Source organism: Nycticebus coucang, chromosome 22 (assembly GCF_027406575.1).
Source record: "Nycticebus coucang isolate mNycCou1 chromosome 22, mNycCou1.pri, whole genome shotgun sequence".
Taxonomy (NCBI): Eukaryota; Metazoa; Chordata; class Mammalia; order Primates; family Lorisidae; genus Nycticebus; species Nycticebus coucang.
Genome location: NC_069801.1, coordinates 51,627,995 through 51,643,780, shown reverse-complemented (window position 1 = coordinate 51,643,780; position 15,786 = coordinate 51,627,995). Strand labels below are relative to the sequence as shown.

At 49.9% G+C, this 15,786-nt stretch overlaps 1 protein-coding gene across 6 annotated transcripts; it reads left to right on the top strand.

Annotated features, from left to right (window-relative positions):
* Positions 1–826: 826 nt before the first annotated feature.
* Positions 827–9,799, top strand: PARS2 (prolyl-tRNA synthetase 2, mitochondrial). 6 transcript variants are annotated; one of them, XM_053576953.1, is made up of 3 exons: positions 832–852; positions 3,691–3,903; positions 4,743–9,799. In XM_053576953.1, exon 3 carries the CDS (start codon positions 4,772–4,774, stop codon positions 6,197–6,199), a length of 1,428 nt encoding a protein of 475 aa, XP_053432928.1. In that variant the 5' UTR covers positions 832–852; positions 3,691–3,903; positions 4,743–4,771; the 3' UTR covers positions 6,200–9,799. The 6 variants fall into 6 exon arrangements, with proteins under 6 accessions (XP_053432924.1, XP_053432928.1, XP_053432927.1 ...); XM_053576952.1 differs by lacking the exon at positions 832–852 and adding an exon at positions 859–960 and having other exon boundaries at positions 3,667–3,903; XM_053576949.1 differs by lacking the exon at positions 3,691–3,903 and having other exon boundaries at positions 827–852.
* The last annotated feature ends 5,987 nt before the right edge of the window (positions 9,800–15,786 follow it).

Below are 15,786 nucleotides of genomic sequence, written 5' to 3'. Positions count from 1 at the left end.
TGGGACTACAAGTGCCCGCCACAGCACCCAGATATATATATATATTTGTTGTTGTTGTTGTTGTTGTTGTTGCAGTTGTCATTGTTGTTTGGCAGGCCCGGGCTGGGTTGGAACCCACCAAACTAGTGTATGTGGCTGGCACCCTAGCCGCTGAGCTATAGGCGCCAAGCCACCTGTTTAGTTTTTAAAGATGGAATTCCATCCTTCACTTAGTTTTAAGTGGAATGGAATGTATGGAATGTTATGATAGGACATAGCAGTAATGGTGGTCAGACATAGAAATGGTGGGGAGACAAAAATATACATGTGAAATAAACTTAGTATTTTACTAAAGTAACACTATTTCTCTTTCAAAAATTTGTGAATGAAAATTTGAATTCGTGTCTTTATCTTGGGCATTGCAATACAGATGTCTTTCTCCAACTATTTCACAATTTTAAAGTTATTTAAACTGAAAGTTTGTAAAATCAAAGGGTGGATTAGAAACTACATTGCCCAGCGTGTTGTCCTGGTAACATAGTCGCCCTCCTATTGGGGAGTGGACAGGGCTTGGCAGTGGGAGGGAACACTAGATTCAAATGCTAGAAGGTCGGCTTTGATCATAGAGTTACACCTCCGTAGTTCCTAGAAGGCACTTCCGGAAAGGTGATTTACTGACTGTTGCCCAGGCCAATCTCTTAGGCCAAACTTCCGAGAACCCCCCCCCTCCCGTGCGTCTGGAGTGGGTGGGGCCATAGCGCCCCGCCCCGTGAGCGCGGCTTTGCGATTGGCGAGGATAGGAGGCGGGGCTAGGCGCAGGCGCGCTGGCCCAGCCTGGCGATCTGGAGGCGGCGTGGACTGCGACTGCAGTTGGTGAGCTAGGGTGACAGCCAGGCTTGAGGGACCAGCGGGGTTGGCGGAGAGATGCGAAGACCCGGTTCTGGGCGCGGAGACCTAGGGCCCCGTTGTCAGCTTTCCCACGTACGTCCTGTCCTTGAATGGGGCTGTACTGGTCGGTCGCAAACTCTTGGATAGTGCCAGTCTTCTAGGGTCAGTGTCCTCAGCACTTCCTAGACCCACTTCGCCGGGTTTCTAGAAGGGTCTGTCCTGGAAAGGCCCTCGGAATAACTCGGGGGGCCAGCCAGCCTTCCCCTTTCACGTATGGGAAGGGAAAACGGAGGTCCGGAGAGCGGTGTGATTGGACCAGGGGCACCCGGCCAGTGAAGGAGAGCCAGGTCTCAGAACTAGGTCTGGGCTTTCATTGCTGTTTTATACAGCACGTTCCGTGGTGGGATTTCGAGGCGGGGACCCTGCCTTCCAGTGACCCTGCACTCATTTACAGGGTCGCTTGAGACAAATGACTTCACAACTCAGAGTCTTTCTCTTCTACGAGTCAGCTGTAATATTAATGGCAGGCGCTTTATGGCACTTTACTATGTACCACATACTGTTGCAAACGCTTCATGTACAACTTTCCTGATTGGATTTCAGGGCAATTGTGAGTCAAATAATCTTCCAAAAGGCTTGGGCTGGAAGGGCTGACACACACCAGAGAAGGTACTAAAAACGTCTGCTGACTGACTGAATGACTTAGAGGCTTTTTGCCAGAATCTGAAATGCTGCACATGTTAATTAATATATTGCTTTAGAGATATTGTCTCTGGATAATTTTGAAAATTGGAGATAAATTTTTATTCTGCTTTTTGGAGCTGAGGGGGTCTGAAGACAGAGGCAGATACTGGATGGGAGCTCTTATCTAAATTTTCCAGATAATTATGTCTTGTAGGCTGGGCGCCTGTAGCACAGAGGTTACGGTGCCAGCCACATACACCGACGGTGGTGGGTTCAAACTCAGCCCAGGTCAGCTAAACAACAATGACAACTGCAACAAAAATAGTCAGGGGTTGTGGCAGGCGCCTATAGTCCCAGCTATTTGGGAGGCTGAGGCAAGAGAATCACTTAAGGCCAAGAGTTTGAGGTTGCTGTGAGCTGTGATGCCACGGCCCTCTGCCTTGGGTGACATAGTGAGACTTTGTCTCAAAAAAAAAAAAATTATATAATTGTACCCATTTACTTTGCTCTTTATTAATGTATTTAATCAACAAACATTATTAACCAAAGTCTAAATATTAGGTACTGTGCTAGATCCTGAATTCTAACACTGTAGAAAACTTCATGAACTCAGTTTAATGGAGGACGTGAAACATCATTCACTTCCAACATCTGGCACACAACAATTTATCAAAAACATTTCACTCAGGCTTGGCACCTGTAGCTCAGTGGCTAGGGTGCCAGCCGCATACACCAGAGCTGGTGGGTTCGAACCCAGCCTGGGCCTGCCAAATAACAATGACAACTACAACTGAGAGAGGGTACCCAAGAAGGGTGAGGTCTAGGAGAACTGGTCTTCTCAAGGAGACCACAAGGATACACTTGCATGGTCCTCTCCATGGTGACTAAGCTCTTAGGAATTTGTAAACTTAACTTTCTAGAACTTGGAAATTTCCAAGTTCTATGAAATCCTGTAGTTCTGTAGGGGCTGGAATAGCATCTCCCGCTTGATTCAAACTGGCCAGTGAGAAGGGTACCTATGGGGTGGAACTTTCTGACTGTTGATAAAATGGGAAAGACCAAGCCAATTGGGGAGCGTGGCCATTTGGAATTCTTCTATGCCCTAAGCTCCCAGATGGTGAATAAAGCCCTTCCTCTTAACGTGGTGTTTGGGTGCTCTTTCTCTCTTTCTCTCCTTGTCTTCCTGCAACACAACCAAGAAAACAGCTGGGCGTAGTGGCAGGTGCCTGTGGTCCAGCTACTTGGGAGACTGAGGCAAGAGAATCGCTTAAGTCCAGTTTGAGATTGCTGTGAGCTGTGATGCTACAGCACTCTACCCAGGGCGACAGCTTGAAACTGTAAAAAAAAAAAAATTTTTTTTTCACTCAGTAATTCCATTTCTGAAAGTCTGTCCTAAATATATACCCCCCCCAAAAAAAAAGGATTCTGTTTACTGTAGATTATGTGTAAAAGAAATAACCAGTAATGCTGGTGGTAGGAGAATCATTTTTTATGTGGTCAATCAGTGGAATGCTGTACTGCCATTAGAAATGTGTGACTATTTTGTAAAATCTCAGAGAAGCATACTTGCCTGTGGACAATACCTAATAAGTCCCCGCTAGTGCTGGGGATACAGTCCTGAGTGTCTGGGGGGAGGACAGGCCACCAAATGAGCAGTAACCTCAGAGGGACTGGGGTTTGATAGGGGATGAGTGGGCTGTGCAGGAGAAGCCAGTCTTGGAATGGGGGAGTGGAACAAGGAGCACTTCTTAGAGGACAGGATGGTAACCCTGAGGTTTGGAGGATGGACAGATGTTTTTGTACACAAAAGGGAGAGAGGTTTTGTATGCCGAAGGGATGGTGTGTTTAAGAGCGAGCATGGCACAGCTGGATCAGGGAGAGGGTGGGGGTGAGACAGGCCTGAGGGGCCAGCTCACGTGGGGCTGTGTCTGGGGAAAGACAGGCCACCACACACCTGGAAGGTCAGAAGCTTAGACCTTATTATTTTTTGTTTTTGGAGACAAGAGTCTCAAACTGTCACCCTGGGTAGAGTGCCATGACGTCATAGCTTACAGCAACCTCCCAACTCTTGGGCTCAAGTGATCGTCTTGCCTCAGTTTTTCTATTTTTTACTAGAGACCGGGTCTTGCTCTTGCTGAGGCTGGTCTTGAACTCAGGAGTTCAAGCAATCTACCCACCTTGGCCTCCCAGAGTGCTAGGATTACAGGCATGAGCCATCACACCTGGCCTTAAGCAAGAAAAATTCTTAGCATCCGTGCACTGGAAGTCCTCCTATGACTGCAGCATGGAGAATGGACTGACGGAGGGCAGGAGTGGAAGCAGATGAGTGAGGAGGCTGTGGCAGTAGCCCAGGTGAGAGGAGATGGTGCCCTGGGCTGGTGGAGGCTGTGGAGAGGAGAGGGACAGAGGGGACAGAAGTGCAGAGGTAGGACTGACAGGGCCGAGAGGGCAGGGGAGCGTGGGGCATAGAGGGCAAAGTAGTGAACCCAGGTTTCAGCGTTGGGTGACCGGCAGCTTGTGTGCCGTTCAGAGTGACAGGTAGCACTGGAGGGGGCGTGGGTTTGGGGCACGATGCTGAGTTCAGTGTGGCAGGTGGAGTTTGAAGCCCCTGTGTGGTGTGTTCTCCTGAAGGCTATTGGATGTGTTGGGCTGAAGCTCAGGAGACAAGACACATATGCAGGAGAGGGGTTGGCTCAAGGTCCTCAGCATTGGTGTGCAAACAACAGGGCTTGCAAAAGAGGCAGGTCATGGAAACAGAATGTCAGCAGCTTTTAGGCCAAGTGATCATAGTTGATTTTCTTCTTGAGGTCATAGCGTGTGCCAGCTACTGCTCTAAGAACTTTTCATTAGTCTTCTAAATTCCCAAATAAACCAACGTGGTAGGTCCTGTCATTACCACTTTACAGATGAAGAAACTGCTCAGAGAGGGGTTAAAGGCCATGTCCTTGGCTACACAGGGTGCAGCCCTGGGGAAGCTCCAGTGGAATCCAGGCTGCCTGAGCCAGAGCCTGTGAGATCAGTACACGATGGTGGCTTTCCACAGTCCACAGTATGTTTTTATTTATTTTTATTTTTTTGAGACAGAGTCTCAAGCTGTCACCCTGGGTAGAGTTGGTTGGAGACTGTACTGACTGCTGCATGGTGTCAGAACACAGGTCATGGTCATTTCCATACACCCCTTTTCTCACCAGGTGCAAGTGCTTCCCCGTGCCAGCATATCATGGAAGGGCTGCTGACAAGATGCAGAGTGTTGCCCACCCTGGCCACCTGCAGCTGCCAGCTCTCCAGGTATGTCCCTCGCAGGCTTCACCACTGTGCCCCAGGGAGAGGGCAGCGCTTGGTGCTGTCTCGAATGTTCCAGCCACAGAACCTGCGGGAAGACCAGGTGCTCTCCCTGGAGGGCAAAGCTAGCAACCTGACCTGTAAGAGCCAGCGGCTGATGCTGCAGGTAGGCCTGATCCACCCCGCAAGCCCCGGCTGTTACCACCTCCTGCCTTACACCGTCCGTGCCCTGGAGAAGCTCGTGCGGGTGATAGACCAGGAGATGCAGGGCATTGGGGGGCAGAAAGTCAACATGCCCAGTCTCAGCCCGGCAGAGCTCTGGCAAGCCACCAACCGGTGGGACTTGATGGGCAAGGAGCTGCTAAGACTTAGAGACAGACATGGCAAGGAATACTGCTTAGGACCAACTCACGAGGAAGCTGTTACAGCCCTGATTGCCTCCCAGAAACAACTGTCCTACAAGCAGCTTCCATTTTTGCTATACCAAGTGACGAGGAAGTTTCGGGATGAGCCGAGGCCCCGCTTCGGTCTTCTTCGTGGCCGGGAGTTTTACATGAAGGATATGTACACTTTTGACTCCTCCCCAGAGGCCGCCCGGCAGACCTACGGCCTGGTGTGTGACGCCTACTGCAGCTTGTTCGGCAGGCTGGGGCTGCGATTTATCAAGGTCCAGGCAGATGTGGGCAGCATCGGGGGCACGATGTCCCATGAGTTCCAGTTCCCAGTGGATGTTGGAGAGGACCATCTTGCCATCTGTCCCAGCTGCAGCTTCTCAGCCAACATGGAGACACTAGACTTGTCACAAATGAACTGCCCGGCTTGCCAGAGCCCACTGACTGAAACCAAAGGCATTGAGGTGGGGCACACATTTTACCTGGGGACCAAGTACTCTTCCATTTTCAACGCCCAGTTTACCAACGTCCAAGGCAAACCATCCCTGGCTGAAATGGGATGCTACGGCTTGGGTGTGACACGGATCTTGGCTGCTGCCATCGAAGTTCTCTCCACAGATGACTGCATCCGCTGGCCCCACCTCCTGGCCCCGTACCAAGTCTGCCTCATCCCCCCGAAGAAGGGCAGCAGGGAGGCGGAGGCTGCCGAGCTAACGGGGCACCTGTATGACCACATCACAGAGGCAGTGCCTCAGCTTTGCGGGGAGGTGCTGCTGGATGACAGGACCCATCTGACCATCGGAAACAGACTGAAAGACGCCAATAAGTTGGGCTACCCCTTTGTGATAATTGCTGGCAAAAGGGCCCTGGAGGACCCTGCACATTTTGAGGTTTGGTGTCAAAATACTGGAGAGGTGGTCTTCCTCACGAAAGAAGGCCTTGTGGAATTGCTGACCCAAGTGCAGATGGTCTAAATAAGCCCCGCCCACTCATGCCCCATCTCACAGCCTTGCTGGTCATTCTGACACGCCCATTCCTACACACCTTTCCAGGGCTGTTCTCTCCAGAAAGGGAGACCGTGTTAGTGAAACCAAGTCCTATGCAGTCATTTTCTCATATGATTTGTATTTAAAGTCGTTGACTTGCTCTTCCCTGGACGATCATGCCATTATATACAATTCCTTCTAGTAATAACCTTACTTTGTGGAAGTTTCTATTAGAAAGCTAAATATCAAGAACGAGCCCTGAGTTCTAGTCCCGACCCCTTGGGTAATCCCTTCCTTTCTTTCAGCTGAGTTTCGCACATGGAGGATGGGAGATGCCTGATGCCCTGACCACAGGCCTCTTGTTGCATTTAGTTCAGAGAACAAGCCCCCCAGCCCTCTTCTGAGAAGTTGGGCTGAGAGTATGGGGAGAAGAATTAGGAGATCTGGACGGCACCTGTGGCTCTGTGAGTAGGGCGCCAGCCCCATATACCGAGGGTGGTGGGTTCAAACCCAGCCCCGGCCAAAACTGCAACAATAAAATAGCCGGGCGTTGTGGCGGGCACCTGTAGTCCCAGCTACTCGGGAGGCTGAGGCAAGAGAATCGCCTAAGCTGAGGAGTTGGAGGTTGCTGTGAGCTGTGTGAGGCCACGGCACTCTACCATGGGTGATAAAGTGAAACTCTGTCTCTATAAAAAAAAAAAAAAGAATCAGGAGATCTGACTGCCACCAACTCACTGGTGACTTGGACACATTCCCTTCCCTGCTGGAGCCTCAGTTTCCCCATCTGTGTTACAATAACGTGGAACTAGATCTGTAAAGCCCACGTATGTGTCACTGCACGGTTCCACGAGAGGTTCATGACAGGCAGGTCTGGTTCCTCTGATCCTCCACAGCCTAAGTTTCCCAGAAAGTTGATGGAATTAGCTGATGGCTCCAAACTACCTCCAGAGACCTGGCCCTACTGAGGCAGCTTAAGCACTGAGATCATGTTCTATTGATCGAATAAAGTCAAACTTTTGGAATGAGCCTTGCATGTTAATTTAAAACAGTGATAACGTGCCATTTTATTTATTTATTTTATTAAATCATAGCTGTGTACATTAATGCAATCATGGGGTACAAGGTGCTGGTTTTATATACAACTTGAAATGTTTTCATCAAACTGGTTAACATAGCCTTCATGGCATTTTCTTTTTCTTCTTTTTTTTTTTACAGAGTCTTTACTCTATCGCCCTCGGTAGAGTGCCGTGGCGTCACAGCTCACAGCAACCTCAAACTCCTGAGCTTAGGCAATTCTCTTACCTCAGCCTCCCGAGCAGCTGGGACCACAGGCGCCTGCCACAACGCCCGGCTATTTTTTTGTTGCAGTTCGGCCCAGGCGGGGTTTGAACCTGCCACCCTTGGTGTATGCGGCCGGCGCCCTAACCACTGAACCAAAGGCACTGCCCAGCATTTTCTTAGTTATTGTGTTGAGACATTTATATTCTACATCTAGTAAATTTCACATGTACCCTTGTAAGATGCACCATAGGTGTGGTCCCACCAATTACCCTCCCTCCACCCATCCTGCCCCCCTCCCCTTTCCCCTTCTTCTTGGGCTATAATTGGGTTATAGCTTTCATAAGAAAGCTATAAATTGGTTTCATAATAAGACTGAGACATTGGATACTTTAACATGTGCCATTTTAAAAGTACGATGACTTCTTACACCTTTTCTCCTGACCATCGACTCCTGCCACAACACTCAGCTATTTTTTGGTTGTAGTTGTCATTGTTGTTTGGCAGGCCCAGGCTGGATTCGAACCTGCCAGCTCCCGTGTACGTGGCTGACACCCTAGCCGCTGAGCTACAGACGCTGAACCTTTGTGTGTGTGCGTACGTGTCTCTGTGTGTGTGTGTGTTGCAGTTTGTGGCCGGGACCGGGTTTGAAACCACCACCTCTGGTATGTGGGCCGGAGCCCTACTCCTTAATCACAGGTGCCACCCTTTCTTTTCTTTTTTTTTTTTTTTTTTGGGAGACAGAGTCTCAAGCTGTCGCCCTGGGTAGAATGCCATGGCATCATAGCTCACAGCAACCTCCAACTCTTGTATCTGTGTTACAATAACATGGAACTAGATCTGTAAAGCCCACGTATGTGTCACTGCACGGTTCCACGAGAGGTTCCTCCAACTCTTGCCTCAGTTTTTCTATTTTTAGTAGAGACAGGGGTCTTGATTTTTGCTCAGGCTGGTCTCCAACCCGTGAGCTCAAGCTATCCACCCATTATGGCCTCCCAGAGTGCTAGGATTATAGGCATGAGCCACCTCGCCCAGCCGAGAACCAATTACTTTTAAACTCTTTGTAAATGAGTGAGTCCTAAAATGATTTGAAGAGGATGTAGAATCCTGGAACTTTAGAATGGAGGGGAACCTGGAGCCAATCTTTCCACCCCTCGGTTCACAAATGGGAAGCAGGCCTGGAGCAGGAATGGACCTGCCACATGTCATCTGCCTAGCAAAATGCAGGCCAGGTGCCATGTCCCCTCTGGTCAATTCTGTTAAGGAGTGGCCAGGTCTACCTTTGAGCTACAAAGCTTCCTAGATTTTCTGAAACAGGGACCTGTCTTCTTTATTTCACAGTAGGGAGATAAGCCCAGGAAGGATAGTAATTTGTCCAGGGTCAGGCTGAATGAAACCTAAGTATCCTGATCACTATGCCAGTGTTTCTTTAAGTAGCCAGGGGAATGTGATTTGGGGGGAAGATCCAAGCCTTGAAGAGACTTCATCCTAGAGTCCCTACTCAGTGGGGAGGTAGCCTCAGACTGCTTGCCCTTTGTGTGTCTTAGATCTTCATCATAAGACATTCATTTGACTAATGGGGTGTAGGGTGGTTGGGGGTTGACAGAGCTCACTTGCGTGAAATGCTTAATCCTTAGTCTGTGCTCAAAAACACTTCATTTACACCAGGAGAATGAGGAAATCCCCATTGGGAGCTCAGGTTCTGCTGTTAACTTTGTTATCTCAAGACCTGGATCTTGTTTTCTTGCTATGATGCTTTACAACTTTCCTGGGGAATGCTGCGAGCAAACGCCTGCAGAATGGTTTCATCTCCTTAGAGGAAAGACAAGTATTCAAACTGTACCTTACTCTGTCATTTCTGAACTTGCCATTTTACTTCTTGCCATAAATTGATGAAATGGGAATGCTGGCAAAATAGCAGGTAGAGGCTATCTTATCATTTCTCATTCCTTGGGGAGATCTAGAAGCAACTGGCTGGGAAATGTTTAGCAGAATTAATATTTGGGGACAAAGGCTGGTGCATAACAAAACCATTGTGCAAATCAAGCTTAGAATGTAAATCAAGGGCGCCATTAATATTCTGTTTTAATGGAAGAAACACCTGCTGGGCTATCGATAAAGAAGCTTTACAGAAAGCTGTTGAAATCATCATTTCCTTAACTACTTGAGTGCCGGGTCTCCTCAGAGCTCCCACAGTGCATTTCTTTACTAAGATGCCAGCATGCTTTTTAGAATGGATTGTTGTGTGTGTAAGGGCGCATGAGGCTTTGTTCTAGAGTTAGGAAAAGGGCCTGCACAGTGGGTCAAGCCTGTCATCCTAACACTCTGGGAGGCCAAGGCAGGAGGATTGCTTGAGCTCAGGAGTTCAACAGCAGCCTGAGCAAGAGTGAGACCCGGTCTCCACAAAATATAGAAAACTCATCTGGGCTAAGGCAATAGAGTCATTGAGCCCAGAAGTTTGAGGTTGCAGTGAGCTATGATGACACCACTGCACTTTAGCCCAGGCAACAGAGCAAGACTCTGTCTCAAAAATAAACACATAGAGAAAGGAAAAGGGCTTTTAAGTTTTCTTATAAATGTGGAAAATGGGAAAATATGATGTTATTACAAATGTAAGTTTTTTTTGCTTTTCTTTTGAGACAGAGTCTCACTATGTTGCCCCTGGTAGAGTGCCGTGGCGTCATAGCTCCTCAAACTCTCGGACCTAAGTGATTCTCTCGCCTTGGCCTCTCAGGTAGCTGGGATACAGGTGCCCACCACAACACCCGGCTATTTTGTTGGTGGTGGTGATGTTGTTTAGCAGGCCCGGGCCTGGTTCAAACGCACCTGCCCCAGTGCATGTGGCCAGCACCCTAACCACTGAGTTATGGGTGCCGAGCCCAAATGTAAGTCTTGTTTGAAAAAAAAAATCAAGGTACTTAATTTAAAATAATGATTTACACTGTAGTAACTGAGACTAGAGATTCTGGAGTCAGACTGCCTGGGACACTTACTAGCTACGTGACCCTGTTCAAGACACTTCCTCAGAGTCTCTGCACTGCAGCTTCCTTATCTGTGAAATGGGGACAACAGTGCCCGGCTCCCAGCAGGTGCTTGGTGAGTGGCAGCTGTCCTTATTTTAAGTGATACTTTGTACGTGGCAGGGGGGTGGGTGGTACCCTATGAGCCAGCAGATTGGGGTGGCACCTCTAGGCCCCCACACTCAGGCACCATCCTGGTGCAGGGATTATGTCCATTCCTGTCAAGCCTTAAGGCTTGACTCTTAAGGCTGTTAATGTGCTCCCATGGTTAAAGTTAAATTGCTCTTAGCTAATTAAAACTGTTCAGGGCCAGGAGAATAAGAAGCCACTTGCCAGTTCGTGGTAACTGAGGACGCCTGTTTGCCAGGGCAGAACTTGCTGCCGAGGCTCACTGGGAAAGCATGTACGTTGACAGGAGCCCCGTTGGCAGGGTGTTGGGTACTGTGGGGTGTTGGCTGTGGGCTCTGGCAGGAGTTTGTGCAGACAGTGGATTCTTCTACGCAGGCAGCCAGGTTGGGAACACTGCATGTCACGCTGCTAGGACTTAACCATTAGCTTGGCATGAGCAAGGTAAGCGCAGCTGGGTCTATTGCAAACTCCCTGAAGGCAGAAGCCGGTCTTGTTAATATTGGCATCTCCCAAAGAGCTCAGGGGAATCCTGAATTCAAGTTCTGGCTCTACTCTTCACTAAGTAGCTGACCTTGAGCAAGTTACTTACACTTTCTGATGCTACGTTTCCTGTTGGTAAAATGATGCTGTAAAACCACCTGCCTCCTAGAGGTACTGGGCCCAGCCACATAAAGCACCTCAAATGCTGCCCAGCAGGGCCTGAATGCTCAGTAGGTGGCAGCTGTCCCCGCTACCCCTGGAAGATGCCCTTTCAAGGCTCCCTGCCTTTGCTTGAAGGCCCTCCTGCCCTACCCACCCCCAATTCCTTCTTCAACTTCATAGCTCATGTCCAGCATCCGTGGTGGCTTCCAGCCCTGACCTGCTCAGAGTTGTTCATCCCTCCCTCTGTGCTATCAGCCCATAGCAATTTGCTGTGCCCCTACCATGCGCTAAGCAGGTGCAGTCCGAGGCCCTAGCAGTACAGAAGTGCAGGGTCCCAGGCCCTGACTCAGTTTACAGAGAAGCAGGGGAACGGTCAAGTAGACAGTTACGCTGCAGTGTGGTGAGAGCAGTGATGGCGCAGGGGTCACAGGCAAGGACAGGTGGGATAAGCCAGGGAGGGCTCCCTGGGCAGGCAGTGGGACCTTACTGAGGGCCAGGTGTTAAGTGGTGAAGGGAGGAACAGCAGGCAGGAAGAGTGGTACAGGCAGAGGAGGGGCCCAAGGCTATGAGAGCACAGCAGTGTTGGGGAATAAAAATAAGCATCATAGATTGAACTCACTGGGGGCAAGCTTGATTCCATGACCTTCACACAGCTCAGCTCCTCACAGGCCCTGCATGAGCTCGTGCTGCAGGTGAGGAGGAAACAGCCCAGAGAGCCTGAGCAAAGCGCCCAAAGCCTCAGGCTGCAGAGCTAGGATTGAAGTGCAGGCAGCCAGTACCCTCTGCCAACGCACCTCCTGCTGAACCGCTCCAGGGTGGGTGGGCTAAGAAAGCTGCACAGGTGGTGTGGTGAGGGCCCAGACCACGAAGGACCTTGACTGCCACAGCAGGAGCACTGAGGAGGGAGGAGGAGCCATTGCGGGCTCAAAAGAGGGACCAGGACAGAATTGATTGTGTGGCTGTATTTCTCCTCACAGGAGCAGTTCCCAGCCAGTGGTTAGACTTACTGTTTTTGTTGTTGTTGTGTTCTTTTGTTTTGTTTTTTGAGACAGAGTCTCACTCTTGTCACCCTGGTAAAGTGCTGTGCCATCACAGCTCACAGCAACCTCAAACTCTAGGGCTCAAGCCATCCTCTTGCCTCAGTCTCCCAAGTAGCTGGGACTACAGGTGCCTGCTACAATGCCTGGCTAGTTTTTCTATTTTTAGTGGAGACAGGGTCTTGCTCTTGCTCAGGCTGGCCTCAAACTCCTGACCTCAAGCTATCCACCTGCTTCAGCCTCCCAGAGTGCTAGGATTACAGGTGTGAGCCTAGACTTACCCAACGCCCTTCAGCCTTGATGCTCTGCCTGTGTAATGTTTGTAAAGCACAGGGAAGAAGGGACACGAGAGGAGGAAGGTGGGCGCTGACACTTGCTGGTGGTGTGACTGTTGCTTCCAGCTCCTTATTTAGAAAATTGGGATCCCAGGCCTCAGTGGGTGGCTGTTAGGACTAAATAAGACAATCCAGGGTACCCCAGGCCCTCAGTGCAGCTGCAGTTGGCCTGGATGTACTGAGATTGCTGGTGGCAGGGACCCTGCCCATGCACAGGGAGCCCACAGATCTCGTCAGTCCTGCGTCTGGTCTTCCTCACTACCTTGGAGGGCATGCAGATCTGGGTGACATTTATTTCAAATATATCTCAGGGAAGAGACTTGTCCAGCCTGTGACTCTGGTTTGGTTCCCAGGGTTACTGAGTACCTGCTGTGTGCCGGGCATGAGGCTGAAGCACTGAACATACTTCAACCTCTGGAGGCATCACAGCACTCCCAATTTCCCATATTTGGGGATGTTTTTGCCCAGATTTATAGAAGAGGCAAAATTGGGACTTTTTTTTACAGATTAATTTACAGATTTACAAATTGGGACTCCAAGTGGTTAAGTGACTTGCGCACAGTATTTATGTAGCAGAGCCAGATTTCAAACTAGTATCTGTCAGATATCAAGAACCGTTCTGTCGTAGGTTACAGCACTTGTCTCTGGTGAAGGCTTATGCTATATGTTGTTTTAAAAGAATGGTAAGCCTTTACAAGGATGCAGTAATTTCTAGTGTATTGTTCCCACTTTTTAGATGGAGGCCCAGGGAGGGCAGGCAGACAGCAGGTCCTGGAGCTCCTGCTTTCTTTTTTTTTTTTAAGACAGAGTCTCACTATGTCACCCTGGGTAGAGTTTCATGGCATCACAGCTCACAGCAACCTCCAACTCTTGGGATTAAGCAATTCTCTTGCCTCAGGCTCCCAAGTAGCTGGGACTACAGGTGCCCGCCACAACACCCGGCTATTTTTTGGTCGTAGTGTCATTGTTGTTCGGTGGTCCCGGGTGGATTTGAACCCGCCAGCTCCGGTGTATGTGCCTGAAGCCCTAGCCACTGAGCTACAGGGACCAAGCCTAGACCTCCTGCTTTCTATCCAGGACTGTCTCTTGTGCAGGCAGGGCCCTTCTCAGTCTGGCTACCTCTCAAACCCAGGATTTGGGGGAATGACTCCTGGAGAGGCCCACCATGCATGGTCATAAAGCCACAGCAATCCCTCATCTGGGGCAAGTTGGAGGAGAATCATCCTAGGCAAAGGATTGTCCCATACAGCATCCATACCAACCAATGCTTACTGAGCACCTACTGTGTGCCAGGAATCCTCAAAACAGTCCTGTGAGTAGATCATATTATATGAGTCATTACAAAAGTTCTGACATACACAAAAATCAAGAAATGTAAAATCCTCCCTCCCAGCAACATTGATAAGCCAGGCAAGTTGAAACTTGCATGGGTGAGTCAGAAAGGATGCTGTTTATGTTTCATGCAAGTGACGTAATGGACCATAACAATCTGTCTCAAAACTTTCATAGTGACCCAGTGTTAAACCTCCTTATAGAAAAGGATACTGAGGCACAGGGTGGTTAAGAAACTTGCTCAGATTCACACAGCTATAAAGTAGCAGAACTGGGGTTTTGAACCCTGGCACGCTCAAGCATTCATGCTCTTAAGCATTACATTCCAACTCTCTTAGTGTGTCAGTATCCACAGACCTGGGATGTGGATGGTCCCTGGGCCCACCGTCATCACTGCTAGCTATTACACTGCACCCACTGTGTCCCGCAGGCTTTGTGACGGGCAGCAGCTTCATTTGGAGCAGTCTCTCCCTCTACTTCTGCTTTTTGTCATCCCTAAGGAGGAAGAGACCCCCACCCCAGGTATGGAAGCCACCTGCCCTCCCAGGCCCACCCACACTGGCTGCCAGACACAGCTTAGGAAAACCTCTCCGGGCATAGCAGTCTCTGATCTAAACACACTGTGGCTGCTCAGGGACACAGGCTGGAGTCTGGGCCCAGTGATCGAGGGAGACTCCTGCCATTGTCCCACCTCTTCTTTGCCACAGTATTTCCACTCACTTGTCCTCAAACATGCCAGTGAGGCGCCCCCTACTCTCTGCACTGTGCTAGGTGCTGAGGCCCCTGGGTGTGCAGGCATCAGACAGAGGCCTGGCCCTCAGGGAGCTCGCGGTCTGGCAGGAAAAAGGCCCAAACGTCCTAGAGTAGGTGATGTGTGGGGCTAAGACAAGGATGTGGGGAACCACACCTGGAAAGGGCCCAAGGTCAAGAAACCTCCCCACTCCTACTCCCTCAAGATCAGGCCCTCCCACCTCTGCCCGGACGGTGCTGCTTAGGTCTGCTTTGCACCCCCGTTTCATCCTGGTTAGTTTCCACATCACCCTCCCTGATGGCCTGATGGTCTGGGAGCTCAAGAGCAGGGCCCAGAGTGACCTGACTCAAGAGCCAGCCTCAGTGAAGCTGTGGCTCAATGGCACAAGCATAGGTCTCCCAGCCTACCTGGTGTGGGCAGAAATGTCCAAATAACCTCCAAAACAGTGGGTGGCGCTGCACTCCAGTCAAGAGTACCTTCAGCACTCTATGGACTGAGGTAGGTGTCCTGGGTTACAGGTGTCATAAACGGGGCAAGGAAGCCATCTTCCATTTCCGTGCCCCACAGACTTGAGTACAGACTTGGGTTGATGCTCTCACCCGCCACATATCACTATCAGTTACTGAGTGCAACTGCCATTATTAACCTCATTTTGCAGAAGATTCTGAGGCTCAGAGAGCTTAAGGAACTTGCCCGAGGCAGCACAGATGAATTGCTGGGGCCATAGCTTTCAGCCGCCACTTGTAACTCCTTGTGTTAAAGTCGTGTCCTGACCTTTCCTCTCCTCTCTTGCTTTAGCTGGTCACCTTGTTTGTGCATGGCCATGTTGAATGCCCAGTGGTTTGGGCAAATGACCAACATCATGGGTGACATGTATGTCAATGAAGAGAGCTATGGCCGTGACATCAGTCTCTTCTCCAGAAGTCCTACACTTGCCTTTGAGCCACCAAGCCCTGTCACCAGCCCCTCTGTAGCCAGCTCACCCACTACCATTGCCCCTCACCCCTCTGCAACCTGGGCTACACTACCTGGCCACCCACCTCTCCATGTG